General features: G+C 38.8%; 1 protein-coding gene across 1 annotated transcript in view; it reads right to left on the bottom strand.

Annotated features, from left to right (window-relative positions):
- The window catches only part of MCOLN2 (mucolipin 2), an 83,425-nt gene that overhangs the window by 49,680 nt on the left and 20,023 nt on the right, over nt 1-13,722 (bottom strand). The window contains exon 2 of the mRNA XM_036753272.1: nt 11,342-11,501. Within this exon, the coding sequence (XP_036609167.1) occupies nt 11,342-11,501 (160 nt within the window). The remainder of the gene's footprint in view (nt 1-11,341; nt 11,502-13,722) is intronic.

Here is a 13,722-nt window from a genome sequence, read left to right as displayed (position 1 = left end):
GGCAAAGAGACAAAACCATCCCCATTTCTGGCATGATGGTTTACTTATAATACTCCAAGAAATCTTCAGCACTACAGTGTCCTCCTTTTCCTCTTCCTACCAGATTCCTACCCCGGGAACCTGAACTCTGATTAGCCAGCTTTTCACCTTACCTCGTCCTGTCCCATATCAGCCACACCATTTCCCATCCATTGCCAAAGCAAGTCATCTATACTCTTGCAATGGCAAAGCACTAGAATTTTTCCTAATAGATACAGTAGAAAAGCAAAGATGGCATTTCTTCTCACTATCTCTTCTCCTTCTTCAACCAGAACTCCAATCCCACCAATGAGAACCTGCGTTCTGATTGGTGAGTTTTCACTTTATTTTGCCTGGCTCTTGTTCCCACCATGTCACTTCTTGGCCATCTCTAGCCACAGCACCAAACCCCAGTATCTTTACCACCCCCTTCCCAAAACTCCCCCCAACTCTTTATATATAGCCTCCCCCTATTAAAATGTAAGCTCCTTGAAGGCAGAGACTGTCATCTGCTGGTATTTTTATTCCAAACACTTACCATGGTGACAGAAAATAGAGTGATTAATAAATGCTTTTTCATTTATTCATTCAAAGAAACTAATTGGGAAAATTAACAGCTTCAGCAATGTAGCAAGATACAAAATAAATTCACAAAAGTCATCAGCATGTGTATAAAGTAATATTAAAATATAGAAAGAAAAAGATGAAAAGAGGAATCCCATTCAAAATAACTACAAAATACACAAAATATCTGGGTGCCAACCAAGGTTTATGGTTTTTCCAGTAGTAATATATGGTGGTGAGAGTTGGACTAGAAGGAAAGCGGAGCACTGCAGAATCAATGCTTTCAAACTACAGTGCTGGAAAAGACATTTGGATGGCAAGAAGATCAAATCAGTCAATTATTAAAGAAATTAATTCAGGTTATTCAATGGAAGGTCAACTACTGAAACTGAAGTTCAAATACTTTGAAGATGGAGACTCATTGGAAAAGATTGGTGTTGGGAAAGATTGAAGGCAAAAGGAAAAGGGGATGGCAGAGGGTGAGTTGGCTTTATAGTATCATGGAAGCAATAAATATGAACTTGGACAAACTTCAAGAGGTAGTGGAGGATGGAAGGGCCATGGTCCCTGGGGTCATGAGGAGTCAGACACGAATGAATGACTAAACAATAGCAACAAAAGTCAATCTACCAAGAACATTTAAAACATATAAATACAGTAACAAAATATTCTTTAAAGAAATAATGATTGACTTATACACTTGAAGGAACATTTCTTGCTCGTGGTTAGACAACACCAATATACTAAAAAAAAATCAGATTTCCTAAATTAATTTACATGCTTAGTGCTAACAAAATAGCAGATAGAGAGCTATAGACAAAAAAAATGAGACCTAGATAAAATAGTAACCAAATTCATTTAGAAAAATAATACAAATCAAGCTTATTCTCACAGAAGCACGTCCAGTGCAGGAAGTCTAAAAGCCTCATGTTCATTTGTGGTAGCAGACAGGACTAGACCAGCATCCTAGGACTACACCTAACCCAGAAGTCCAATTTTTGCACAGTGCCCAGCACAGAGTGAACAAAATGCCCTATCCACAGCAGGCCAGAGCAACACCTAACACAGAGAAATCTAGGGACCTAATCCATAGGAGGCTCAACTAGACCAGCACCCAGAGGCCCATTCTCATTTTGATGAAAGAAAAAGAAACAGACCAACCACAACTAACCCTGAATACAAACTAAACCAACATGCAGGCAAACTGGACCTGGACCGTACCAGGAAATGAAGCCGGATAATTCCTAAAGAACTCAGGATTAAGCAGGACCCACCCACACCATCCAGAAATAAGAAGACGAAGTTTGATCAAAGGAGAAATTCCAATCAAGAACATGAGAAAGGAAATAAGAGTAAATGGAAGAAAATAATGAACACAATGAAGAAATATCTTTGATTGAGAGAAGCCCAAAGAGTAAACCCAGAAGAAAAAAAAAATACAAGCCCAAGTAGAGTTTCAGAAAAAACACCGTCCAGGCAACAAGGACTAAAAGAGTACCTGGAAGAAATGAAACAAGAGATACAAAATGGAATAGCTAGAGAGGGAAAAAAAATAGCAAGAATACTATAGAAGAGACAGTGATAAGCCTTACCTAAAAACTGAACTCCCTAAAAGTTAGAATGGGATAAACAGAAAGCAACAATCCCATGAGACAGCTAGAAGTATTAAAACAAAATCAAACAATTAGAAAAAACAGAAGAAATCATAAGAGATTTGTGTATACACACATACATTATCAAAACAACTAATTTAAAACAGATGAATCAAAGATTAATCTAAACATCATTGGACTACCTAAAAATTACCATGAAAAATACCATATTTCAAGAAATCACAAATGAAAACTGCCCAGATCTCTTAGAACCAAAAAGCAAGGTAAAAAGAGACAGTGTCTTCTGTTCACCTCCTGAGAGAAATCCTAAAATTAAAACTTCTAGGAGCATTAAGGCAAAAATTCAGAGCTTTCAGGTCAAATAAAAAGTCCTGCAAGCAGCCAAAAAGAAAATATTTAAGTTTCAAGGAGCACTAGGATCCCATAAGATTTGTCATCTGCCACTCAAAGGAAGAGAAGAGTTTTGAATATAATATTCCAAAAGGCATATGATACAGCCTTATGGCTAAGCACAATTTATCCAGAAAGACTGTATATAATTCTATGGAAGGAAAAATGGACCTTTAATGAGATAAAGGCTTTCTAAATATCCCTGATCAGAAGGCCAGAACTGAGAGGAGTTGGGAGAGCAGAATTTTGGAGGTGTGAAATGGTACTGGCATAAACTGCTGAATGGGAGATGAAGGAGAAGTCTGCAGATTGAGACAAATTAGTAATTAAATGAGAGCAGCTAGTGTCCCTCTAGAGATCAGGCAATTAAGGAAGGGAGTTGTCAATCAGAAGAGCAGTATTTCAGGGAATAAGACACTCTTCAGAATAATATTTAAAGAACTATTTTTTAGGAACAAATACAATTGGTAATTTTATTATCTTTGATTGAAAATAATGGCATTAAGGTGACTCTCACTTTCCTTTACATTCAAGCATATAACAAACTTTTAAATGAACCTGAAAGTTTCCTTAGAGTCAAACATCTTTCTGGCTATATAAATTCTAGCTCTGGTGCTTTGGGTCTTCAGAAAATAAATCTTTAAGTGTTCAAGAGTCTTTAAGATGCTTTCCTTTCATTACTAGGAAATTTTAATTCAAATTTTAACTTTTTGCTTACAACTTATTAAACAGAAGGTGGTAAATTACCTTCTCAGAACTCCCAATTAGCTTTCTGTGCATTATCTAGACCCTCTGATTGTCTTGCATCTTCTTTTCCTTCTAGCAAAAACAAAAGAGAGGGGAGGAAATCTTGTTGCCCTATGACAGTCTTTTTCTGATTAGAAGAGATTTCCAAGATCTCTTTGCTAACTAAACCCAAGCACTGCCCTTCCCACCTAATATCTTGGCCACATCTAAATACAATTCATCTTTTTAGTAATAGCTGAGGATGTTTTCAACAGTTTTACAATGTTTTTTTTTTCTTAGAAGTTTACTTTTTAGACACTGTCCTTTGTTCTTGGAACAGTTAAAAATACATTTGAAAAGAACATGATAGTTTTTAAGTATAAATATCAAATTATTTCTTTACAGAAATGTTAAGAGTAAAGCCCTAAAGGATTGGCTGAGAGGGAGTTGTGGAGACCTTCCTTGAGCACAGTAACTTGAGGCAAAGGCTTTGAACCTAGATTCACAAGAATCTAGCATGAAAAGATGAAAGCAGAAAAAGTCAATGGATGACTCAGAGAATAGGCAGAAAGACTGTCTTAGGGGAAGAGATATGGAAAGAAGAAGGGAGATGGAAAAGCAGGAAAAGAAAACTTACTCTCTAAAGTTTTAGTTTAAGATCTTCACTTCTCAGGTGTATCCACCAGACTTGGCTTCATCAACCTGGCTCAACATTGACAAAGGCTAGATTTTCCAAAGTGTGAACCCCTAGCTCAGTCCTTAATGCTGATTGGCTGCCAAGTCTGTCACATGATTTCCCTTCTTGGAAGGTATGATGCAAACAGCTCAAATTCTCCAATGCAAAGTCCTCTCTTCACTGTGGCTTTTACTCAATGCTTCCTCTTGTGACGCTGCAACAAATGAAGCCCCAGTCAGAGACCTAGCAGTCTTCTGAGTAATCCAGAAGTCCCTTGTGCTGTCATTTCTCCAGAACAGTAGAGATCCTATTTTTAAAACAAGTTATTAAGGCTATAAGCCCCCTCCTAAAGCACTACCTGGGAACATCATTAGTGAGGGAATCTGAGATCCTACTGACCAATCAAAATACCACAGAGCCAGAGACACAGCACAGGCCATAGCTATCGCTAAGAGGGAAGTTCTTAACCAAACAAGGGAATAAAGGGGATCCCAAAAGATAAAAGAGAAAATTTTATTGACTTGATATTGAAAAACTTTTACGCAATCAAAACCAATGCATATAGGAAAAAGAAGCAAAAAAAAAAAAAGATCTGCCAGCCAACATATGTGAGGAATTCATACCAATATGTATGAGTTGTCAAACTAAGAGTTATTCTTAAAGATAGCAAGGTTGCCTAGTGGGTAGAATGATGAATTTGAGTCAGGAAGACTGAGCAAGTCATCTGCCTCTCTCAGCTGCATAGAATTGCTTTCAGAATCAAGTGAGAACCTATGTAAAGTTCTTCCAAACCCTGAAAGTATTTTATAAATGAGAGCTATCCTTATTGTTATTAGAATTATTAGGAGTCATAGTAAAAGTTATGCAGTAGTATTTCTCAGTAGCTAAGAGGTTGATGAATAAGAACAAACAGTACTCAAAAGCAAAAGGACTTGTAAACATTAATAACTACAAGAAAGAATGCTGTAAAAATCTAATAAAAGGAATGTGAATAAAAATAACAGCAAGGAGGACATAGCTCCCACCCAGCAAACTTATCAATGACAAAACACAGAAACAGTCAATGTTGGAGGGGCTGTGCCGAGACTAGTGAATCGGTCCAACCACCTTGGAAAACAAGGTGGGATTACGATAGCATAAAGTTACTAAAATGTCCATGCTCTTTTATTCAGCACCCTCACTGCTAAGGTACACGTAAATATAATCTTAGCAACACTTTGTGACAACAAATACCACAGGTACTTTGTGAAGACAAATCCATGTCCATCAATGGGAGAATGGCTTAAACAAAGTGCGGCACGTTAATGTAATAGAATATTACTGTATTGATAATAATAATCATAATTACTAGCATTATTATAGTGCTTTATGGTTGGGAAAATGATTTACAATGATTATCTCATTTGATCTTCAAAACAACCCTGCGAGGCAGGTACAATTATTATCCCCATTTTCCAGATAAGGAAACTGAGACAGAGATTAAGGGATTTTCCCAGGATGAAACAGCTGGTAAATCAAGCTAAATTTGAACCTGAGTCTTCCTGACTTCTGGCCCTGAGCACTGTTCCATCTAGCTACCACTACATTGTCATTGCTATCATCATAAGAAAGAGGAGGAGGAGGAAGAGGAGGGGGAAGAAGAGGAGGAGAATATGATAAAGAAAATACAATTAATATGAAGAACTCAGACTATGGGAAAACTCCTATGAACTTGATGCTTAATGAAGTGAATAGAACTAGGAAAACAACATATACAATGACTACAACCATGTGGTGAGCAGCTAGGTGGCGCCATAGTGCATAGAGTACCAGGCTTGGAATGAGAAGACTTAGCTTCATGAGTTCAAATCTGGCCTCAGACATTTACCAGCCATGTGACCCTGGGCAAGTCACTTAACCTGTTTACCTCGGTTTCCTCACATGAGAAGGAATGGCCAACCAGTTCAGTATCTATGCCAAGAAAACCCTAAATGAGGTCATGAAGAGTTGGACACAACTGAACAACAACAAACTGGGAAACTAAACATGGAGTAATTTTATAATGACCAAGTTTAGCTCTAGAAAAAAAAACTGGAAATAATAAACCTCTTTTCATTGCAGAAGTGGGAAACTATAGATTTGTAATAATATCACATGTACTATCACATGTGGCAGATGCTTGGATTAGTTTTGCTGAATTTTTTCTCTCTTTTATTTAATCTGTTACTAATAATAATTACCATTTATATAGTGCCTACTATGTGCCAGGCACTGCATTAAGGGCTTTACAATTATTATTTCATTTGAAATTTCATTATTATTTCATCGTTCCAAGTGCTATTGGTACTCTCCATTTTATAGTTGGGGAAACTTATGCAAACATATGAAGTGACTTGCCCAAGGTCACAAAGCTAGTGAGTGTCTGAGGTTGGATTTGAACTCAGGTCTTTCTGGACTCCAGACCTGGTGCTCTATTCACTGTACCACCCAGTTGCCAAGGGATGGCTAGCTGGCTAAAGGAGGGGTGAAGGATATGTTCAGAAAGGAATGTGACATTAAAAACAAAAAGGTATTAAAATAAGAAACAAATTTTGTGTAAATGTTACCTTAGATACAGTAATAGAATGGTCAGTAAATACCAATTAGATGTCACATGATTAGTAATGGATAAGCTCTATTATTAAAGGATAAGCTCTGGAAAATTACGCAAACACTTAGAGAGACTTTAACATAACTATACCCATAAGCATTTTTCATAGACATGCTGGTAGTACACAATTAGGACATGCCTTGAGACATTGTTTTCACAATATTGCTTCCAAAACATGAAGCTACAATAGAAAGATTGAAATTAAGAGGAGATAAAAAGCTGTCCAGTTTCCCTAACCCCTTATGTGTTTGCATCTAAAAATAATTTTCTGGTAGCCAAGTCTGGATCTAAGGAGGGAACTTAAAAGTCTTCCCTTCCAGCTGTAGCTAACTAAAAAGAAGGTCAAAGTCCCAACAAAGAAACTTAGGAAAAAAAGGAGTTCAAAGAACATCTCAATCCAATTCTCCTGCCTAGTGCTGAAACATTTGCTGCAGATAAGTTTTAAAGGAACAATCGCATTGAATTATCAAGCATTGGCTCTTTTACAGCAGGTACCATGGAGGGCGAATCTCAGGTTGCGAAATCCACGGAGGAGAGACTTTTCTGGTACCAGGAAAAGTAGGGCCCACCTGGGGCTGTGTACAGAGAAGAAGGGAGGGGAAAAGGAGCACCCCCCACCCCCACTCCAAGGAATGCTGCTCCTTCCTTCAAAGGCAGACAACCTGCTAAGCCGCAGAGCTGGGGGAAAGTCAAAATGAGAAGTGGAATGATTTCTCTTCCCACTGGCCCTGGACACCAAACCATCTGCACCTCTGGGATTGGAGGTGGAGAGGCAGAAGAGTGAGAACCAGGAAGGAGAGAAAAAACAGCACTTCATAGTTGGAAGGACCCCACCTCCCCACCTACCCCTATCATGGGCCAATAGAAAGAGTATAGGATTTGGAAGTCAGCGGCCATGGACTGCATTCTCAGATCTTCCCCTTCCTAACTCTGTGACTTTAACCATGTCACTTAAACTCTCTAGTACAAAATTTCCTCACCTACAAAATGAGGATACGGGCCTAGATGACCTCTGGGATTCCTTCCAGCTCTAAATCTATTAATTGTCTGACAAGAGACTTTATCTTGTCCAACCTGTCCTCAAACAGGAAGCCCCTCCTACCAAATCCCTGGCAGGCGGGCAGCCCCTTCAAAGAATCCCTTTTAGTCTAGCACTTTTGACATTTACATAGTAGCTGTGGCCACACCGTGCTAACTCTACCAGGGAGTTTCTGCCCTAACGGGAAGTGCATAAAATCTTACAGGCTAGAGGAAATGCAAGGCTTCTGTTACTGTTGAGTCATTTCAGTCGTGCCCGACCCCATTTGGGGTAATATCGAGAGAGTTCTTTCTGTGCGTGCAGCATCCCTTTAATCCAGAATTTCATGGGTGCCTGACCTTCTGTTGCTTAGTTTTCTGCCATACTGTTAGGCTCTCACCTTGCACTCCTAATCCCTAGTTATTTAGTCTTCTTACCTGGGCTCCTGATGATTTCGGCCCTTCTGGAAAGTCACCAAGCCCAGAATCCAGTGTGGCAGATTTTGTACATGCTCAAGTGACTATGCTAGTTTGGGAGCATCTGCCATAGCACCAGCTGGCATAAGCAGGTGGAACTAAAAGTTGGCACAGGGTACCAAGGACCAGAGAAAGCAAAGGTGACAGAGGCACTTGGAGATATGGTTGAACTTGATTCTGATTCTACATCAAATGAGAGATGTACAAAGAGTCTAGCACAGTGCATGGCACATAGCTACATAAATGTTTATTCCCTTTCCTCCCTCTGTGTGTCCCCCCCCCCCTTTTCTTCTCAAGGGCTAGGGGTTAAGTAGAAAGTGATAAGACCCTGCTTGGGGGTGTGGCAATGAGTGGAAAGAAAAGAGGTATTTTGAAAGAAGAATGAAGAGAATCCTCTTTGGGCTGAAAAGTATGAAAGAAAAATACCTATTGGGGAGCTTATAGCCAAGATAAGTAAGAACAAAAGAGAACCTAGCTAACCTAAATGAATGCAAGATGACCAAGCTCGAATCAACTACATTCCCAGTTTCTGAAAAAACTGCCAGATGTGAAAACTGACCCAAGGTCAGTAACTTATGAAAGAAAGATTTTGAAGATTTTGGAGAAGATGAGAAGGGCAAAGGCTTTGAGAATGTCCCTATTCCAAGCCCCTCCACCCTTCCCCACTGCCCTCCCCTGACCAAAATATAAGGAAGCAAGTAGACTGACTACAATAGGCCTGTGAGTTTGACCTTGATTATTGCTAGACTTCTAGAAACTACTGTCAACTGAATGCTTCGTGACTGCTATGATCTGAGGTAGCATGACTCTACTAAGAACAAGCAAGTCATGCCAGATCTTTATTTCCTCTTTTTTTTTCTTTTTAAAACAGGATTTCTTAGACCAGCTTCCTCACCCAGGAATTCTTCGGACGCTTGTCTCATCCCGAATTTTTATAGAGTGAAGTTACTCAATGTTCTACAACCTGGGGGGAGGGACCACAGCTGGGGAATGCAGCATATCAAGTCATTTGATGTTTTGATTGACTTTGCTCAATGTTTTGGTTTTTTCCTCCTCCTCTTCCTCTTTTTCTTTCTTTTGTTATTAGAAACAGTTCTCTGGGAGAAAAGATGGAAAATCTAGACAATGTAAAAAAGGTACAAATAAAAATCCATTTTTAAAATGGCAGAGATTAAGACTTTAACTCAGTTCTCTTCCCCCCAGCTGTTTGTTGGTGCCTTCTACCTACCATGTATGTATCACATATGTATAGATGTATGTATGTGTGTTTATGTTCCATCCATAGTGACCCCATTTGGGGTTTTCTTGGCAAAGACACTGGAGTAGTTTGCCATTCTCCAGCTCATTTAACAGATGAGGAAACTGAGGCAAACAGGGTTCAGTGACTTGCCAGGGTCACACAACTAGGAAGTGTCTGAGGCTAGATTTGAATTCAGGAAGATGAGTTTTCTGACTTCAGGCCTGGTACTTTATCCACTGCACCATCTACTGGTCCTTAATATGTGGTGTTATTATTGTTGTTCAGTGGTTTTCAGACATGTCTGACCCCAGTTGGGATTTTCTTGGCAAAGATAATACTGGAGCGGTTTGCCATTTACTTTTTTGGCTCATTTTACAGATGAGGAAACTGAGGCAAACAGGGTTAAGTGATTTGCCCAGGGTCACACAGCTAGGAAGTATCTGAGGCTGGATCTGAACCCAGTTCTTCCTAACTTCAGGCCTGGCACTCTACCCACTATGCCATCCACCCGTTTGTGCATGTGTATTTGTAGATACACACACAGAGTATATACATGTATGTATATACATATTATAAGTTGATATGTGTATATGTGTACATATATGTAGGCCTAGGTAAGGATCTATGTATATATAGGTAAGTAAGTATGTGTACACATGTATGTATCAGGCTTTGGAAAGCTAACTGATTTTTCCAGGGTCACTCAGAGAAATAGAGTAAATTGTCCAAGACCATAGTTTGTAAGTGACAAATTTGGGGATTAAAACCAAGGTCCATTGGGGCCAAATCCAGTACGCTTAGTGATGAAAACGTGTGAATCCCTGAACTTTTTATCTGGTGTAGTGGAACCAAAAAGATTTCCAAGTACATAAATCATTTGGAAGTATGAAGGAGGTTGTTATGACTGTACATTTGTGGTGCTGGCATCCAGGAGTTTTCTGAAACCATGGGCACATACTTGGAATTTCCTAAATTCCAAGGGGTTGTAACATGTTTATTTCTAGTGACATTGAACTGGGTGTACTAAAGGCCTGCACACGATTCAGATGCCTCTTTGACATCTACAGTTGAGCTATTTATGTTCCCCAGCCTTACAGATAACTGCTTATGTTTTTAGAAGGATCTAAGATGGAATGGGGGAGTAGAATGAGCCTCCTACTGAGAATCAAGAGTTATTCAGTGGTATTGATTGTGTCCGACTCTTCATGATCCCATTGGGGGTTTTCTTGGCAGAGACACTGCAGGGATTTGCAATTTCCTTCTCCAGCTCATTTTACAGATGAGGAAATTGAGGCAAACAGGGTGAAGTGACTTGCTCAGAGTCACACAGCTAGTAAGTGTCTGAGGCTAGATTTGAACTCAGGTCTTCCTGACTCCAGACCCAGCACTCTATCCACTAGTTTCCCCATAGAATCAAGAGGCAAGGGTTCAAATCTCTTCTCATATCCTCAGTTAGCCAGGTGATGCTAGACAAGTCCATTGGACCATGCTGTTTCTTACTGATTGGTTGATAAACTATGTCAATATTCCAGTGCTTAGCACAATGCCTGGCACATAGTAGGCATTAATAAATGTTTGTTGATTGATTATCATTTGAGGAAAAGCCTGGCTAAATATGGAGAAATTCATCACCAGGTCATCCAGAGACTAATTTACTTTTTTGGCCTCATCAGTTACTGAAACCCATCTATTAACCTGTGGAAGAGCAGTGATTTGCCTTGGTAGCACAGGCCCTGGCAGACAACAAGCACTTAATAAAACCTAATTGATTGATTGAATAGCAGAAGTGCCTACACATGGACAAATCCACAGATCCTCAAAGTCCTAAAGAAGCTGGGAACATAAACATGGCATCCCCCAATGGCAAGCCCAAATATCAGTAAGGAGTGCGAGTCTTTTTAAAAACAAAATAAAAAACAAACCACTTTTCTGGTGATAGATATGAAAGCATTTATGATGGAGGGGGAAAACATTAACATAATAGAAATTACCTGTGTTGTCACCATTACAATCTTCAAAATCTGCAGCCCCAATTTCCATGGAATCTGACGTCTAGCTCGATATTTTTCACATGGATTCATGAAGTAAAACCTTAAATCTTCTTTCAGGCACTCCTCCATTAGATCAGATTCGGGATGGGCCATCATCGAACTGGCAAGAAAAGGAATTCATTAAAGTCCCCCCTAAACACCATGATAAAGGCTTCAGAGGAAACCCTGGGGACAACGTATGTGCTACTAACATACCTGACCTGTCCAGGTCAATGCAAACAAAATCGGCTTCTCTCTAAATTGAACCACTATGCTCTTTTCTACACATACTTCAATATTTCCAGGACTTTTGATTTCACCAGTGTAGGTACTATGCCTTTCAGTGACTCAGATCAAGACACCTGTATGTTTTAGTAGATTGTTGTGGAAATTAAGTTAATCTTAGTGCCATCCCTCTGAGACTACTCCTAATTTATTTTCTACATATTGTTTCATGTTGTCCTCTCCTGTGAGTCTGCTGAAATCAGAGACTATTTTTTTGGCCTTTCTTTGTATCACCAGTGTTTAGCGTAGTGCCTGGAACACAGTAGATGCTTAATAAATGTTAGTTGACTAACTGAATTTGCCATGGTGGAGAAATTCATTACCTTGTGGTCAGTCTGATGATGGGTCTCTCTGACCCAGCCAGAAGAAAAGAACACATATTCTATCATCAAGCCCATACTCCCGATGAGGCCCCAGTACTCTATTCAGTCATACAAAATTGTAACCTCCATGAGGGCAAGAATGTTATCATATTTAAATTTTTACCTACTTTAGTACACAGAGCATCGGATCTTTGTTATTGAAGCAGACTTTTGATTTCATTGTTCTGGTACTCCCAGTGAAGAGGCTTCCTCCACCAATGCAAAATGCCATCTGCTCTGTTATTTATAATCTCCAAGAGTCTCTGGGGCACATTGAGAGTTTAAGTGCCTTGCCCATAGTGGTGGCTAACATGTCAGAAGTGACACTTGAACCTAGTCTCTGAAGTCAGCTCTCTGTCCACTGTGGTATGTGCCCTCCTTGCTCTGAATGCAGTTGGCACATCATAAAAATGTTTGTTGATTTGAATCCATCCACCATATCTCAAAAGAGTCACTATGCAAAACACCAGTATTAAAAAATTTTGTGCCTCCCAAGGAAAACTATCAAGCTTAGGTTTTTATTTGCAGTTTGCTATGATAAAAGTTCCATATGAAGTCATGGAAGCCTAAAGCATAATGGTAGCTATAGAATTGAAAAAAAAAAACAATGCAAAAGATAGTAGTGAGGAAGAACTGATTAATTGAATTTTTAAGGGGGCAGATAAGAGGAATTGGAAGATAATTGAGATTCTAAGGCTGGGTGAAGGGAATAATTGTGTTGTCATTAAAAGAGAGAGAATGTTTCTTTTTTTGTCTTTACATAATCCCCAAAGGTATTAGAGTGCCTTATACACAGTAGATGCTTAATAAATGTTTGTTGTGTTAAATTAACTAATATGAAAACTTGAGAAAGAGAACGGATTCCCAGGGAAATATAAATTTAGTTTTAGATACATTAAGTTAGCCTTTGTTACTTCAGTATGTCTTAACCAAAAAACCATTTGACTGAAATGAACCTCTACCTTTCATTATTACTTTTAATGAAACTTCTCCTAATTAAAGTATAAACTGGTAAAAATAGATAAATAATTGTAGAGGAAGTAAAAGGAGGCGTTTTTGAACCACAGAGGCTCCTACTACTTGTGAGGAGCTACAAAATTATATTAACTTTCTGTAGGTAAATTTAATAGGACTGAAATATTCAAAAATTATAACTAATTCTATCTAGTCATTCAAGTTTCAAAATGTTTTCAAATTTTAAAATAACTCATTTATACTTGATCCAAGCAACATGGATAGGACTGGGTTCAAGTACAAGTTCTAATACATTCTGGCTATGTGACCCTGGACAAGTCACTTAAAATTTTAGCCCCTCATGCAACTTTCTCAGACTGCAGAATGGCTGTTTGTTTATCTGCATTGATGAAGAGAATTTTCTGACTTGGGAGTTCCCCAGCCCAATTGAATCATAAGTTCAGACCAAAATAAAAAACAAAATCCACGTCTGATTTCTATGTCTTGTGACCAACAAGTGGCATCCCCAAATAGCATGGAACTACAATCAGAACTTTCAGAATGACTCAAAAGAGAAATGGAATCAAGAGGAGAAAAAACTGGGTAGGAAAATGTCAGAAGTTCTAGTGCTCAAGGCAGTAATAAAAAAACTCAATTAGCTGAGTAGAAAAGCAAAATGGAATCCACAATAGAAAATTTCCAGGAAGATCAAGAGACATTAACGGATCTGGAATACAGAAA

This window comes from Trichosurus vulpecula, chromosome 4 (assembly GCF_011100635.1).
Source record: "Trichosurus vulpecula isolate mTriVul1 chromosome 4, mTriVul1.pri, whole genome shotgun sequence".
NCBI classification, from domain to species: domain Eukaryota; kingdom Metazoa; phylum Chordata; class Mammalia; order Diprotodontia; family Phalangeridae; genus Trichosurus; species Trichosurus vulpecula.
The sequence above is the reverse complement of the archived record's forward strand: the minus strand, read 5'-3'. Positions and strand labels throughout refer to the sequence as shown.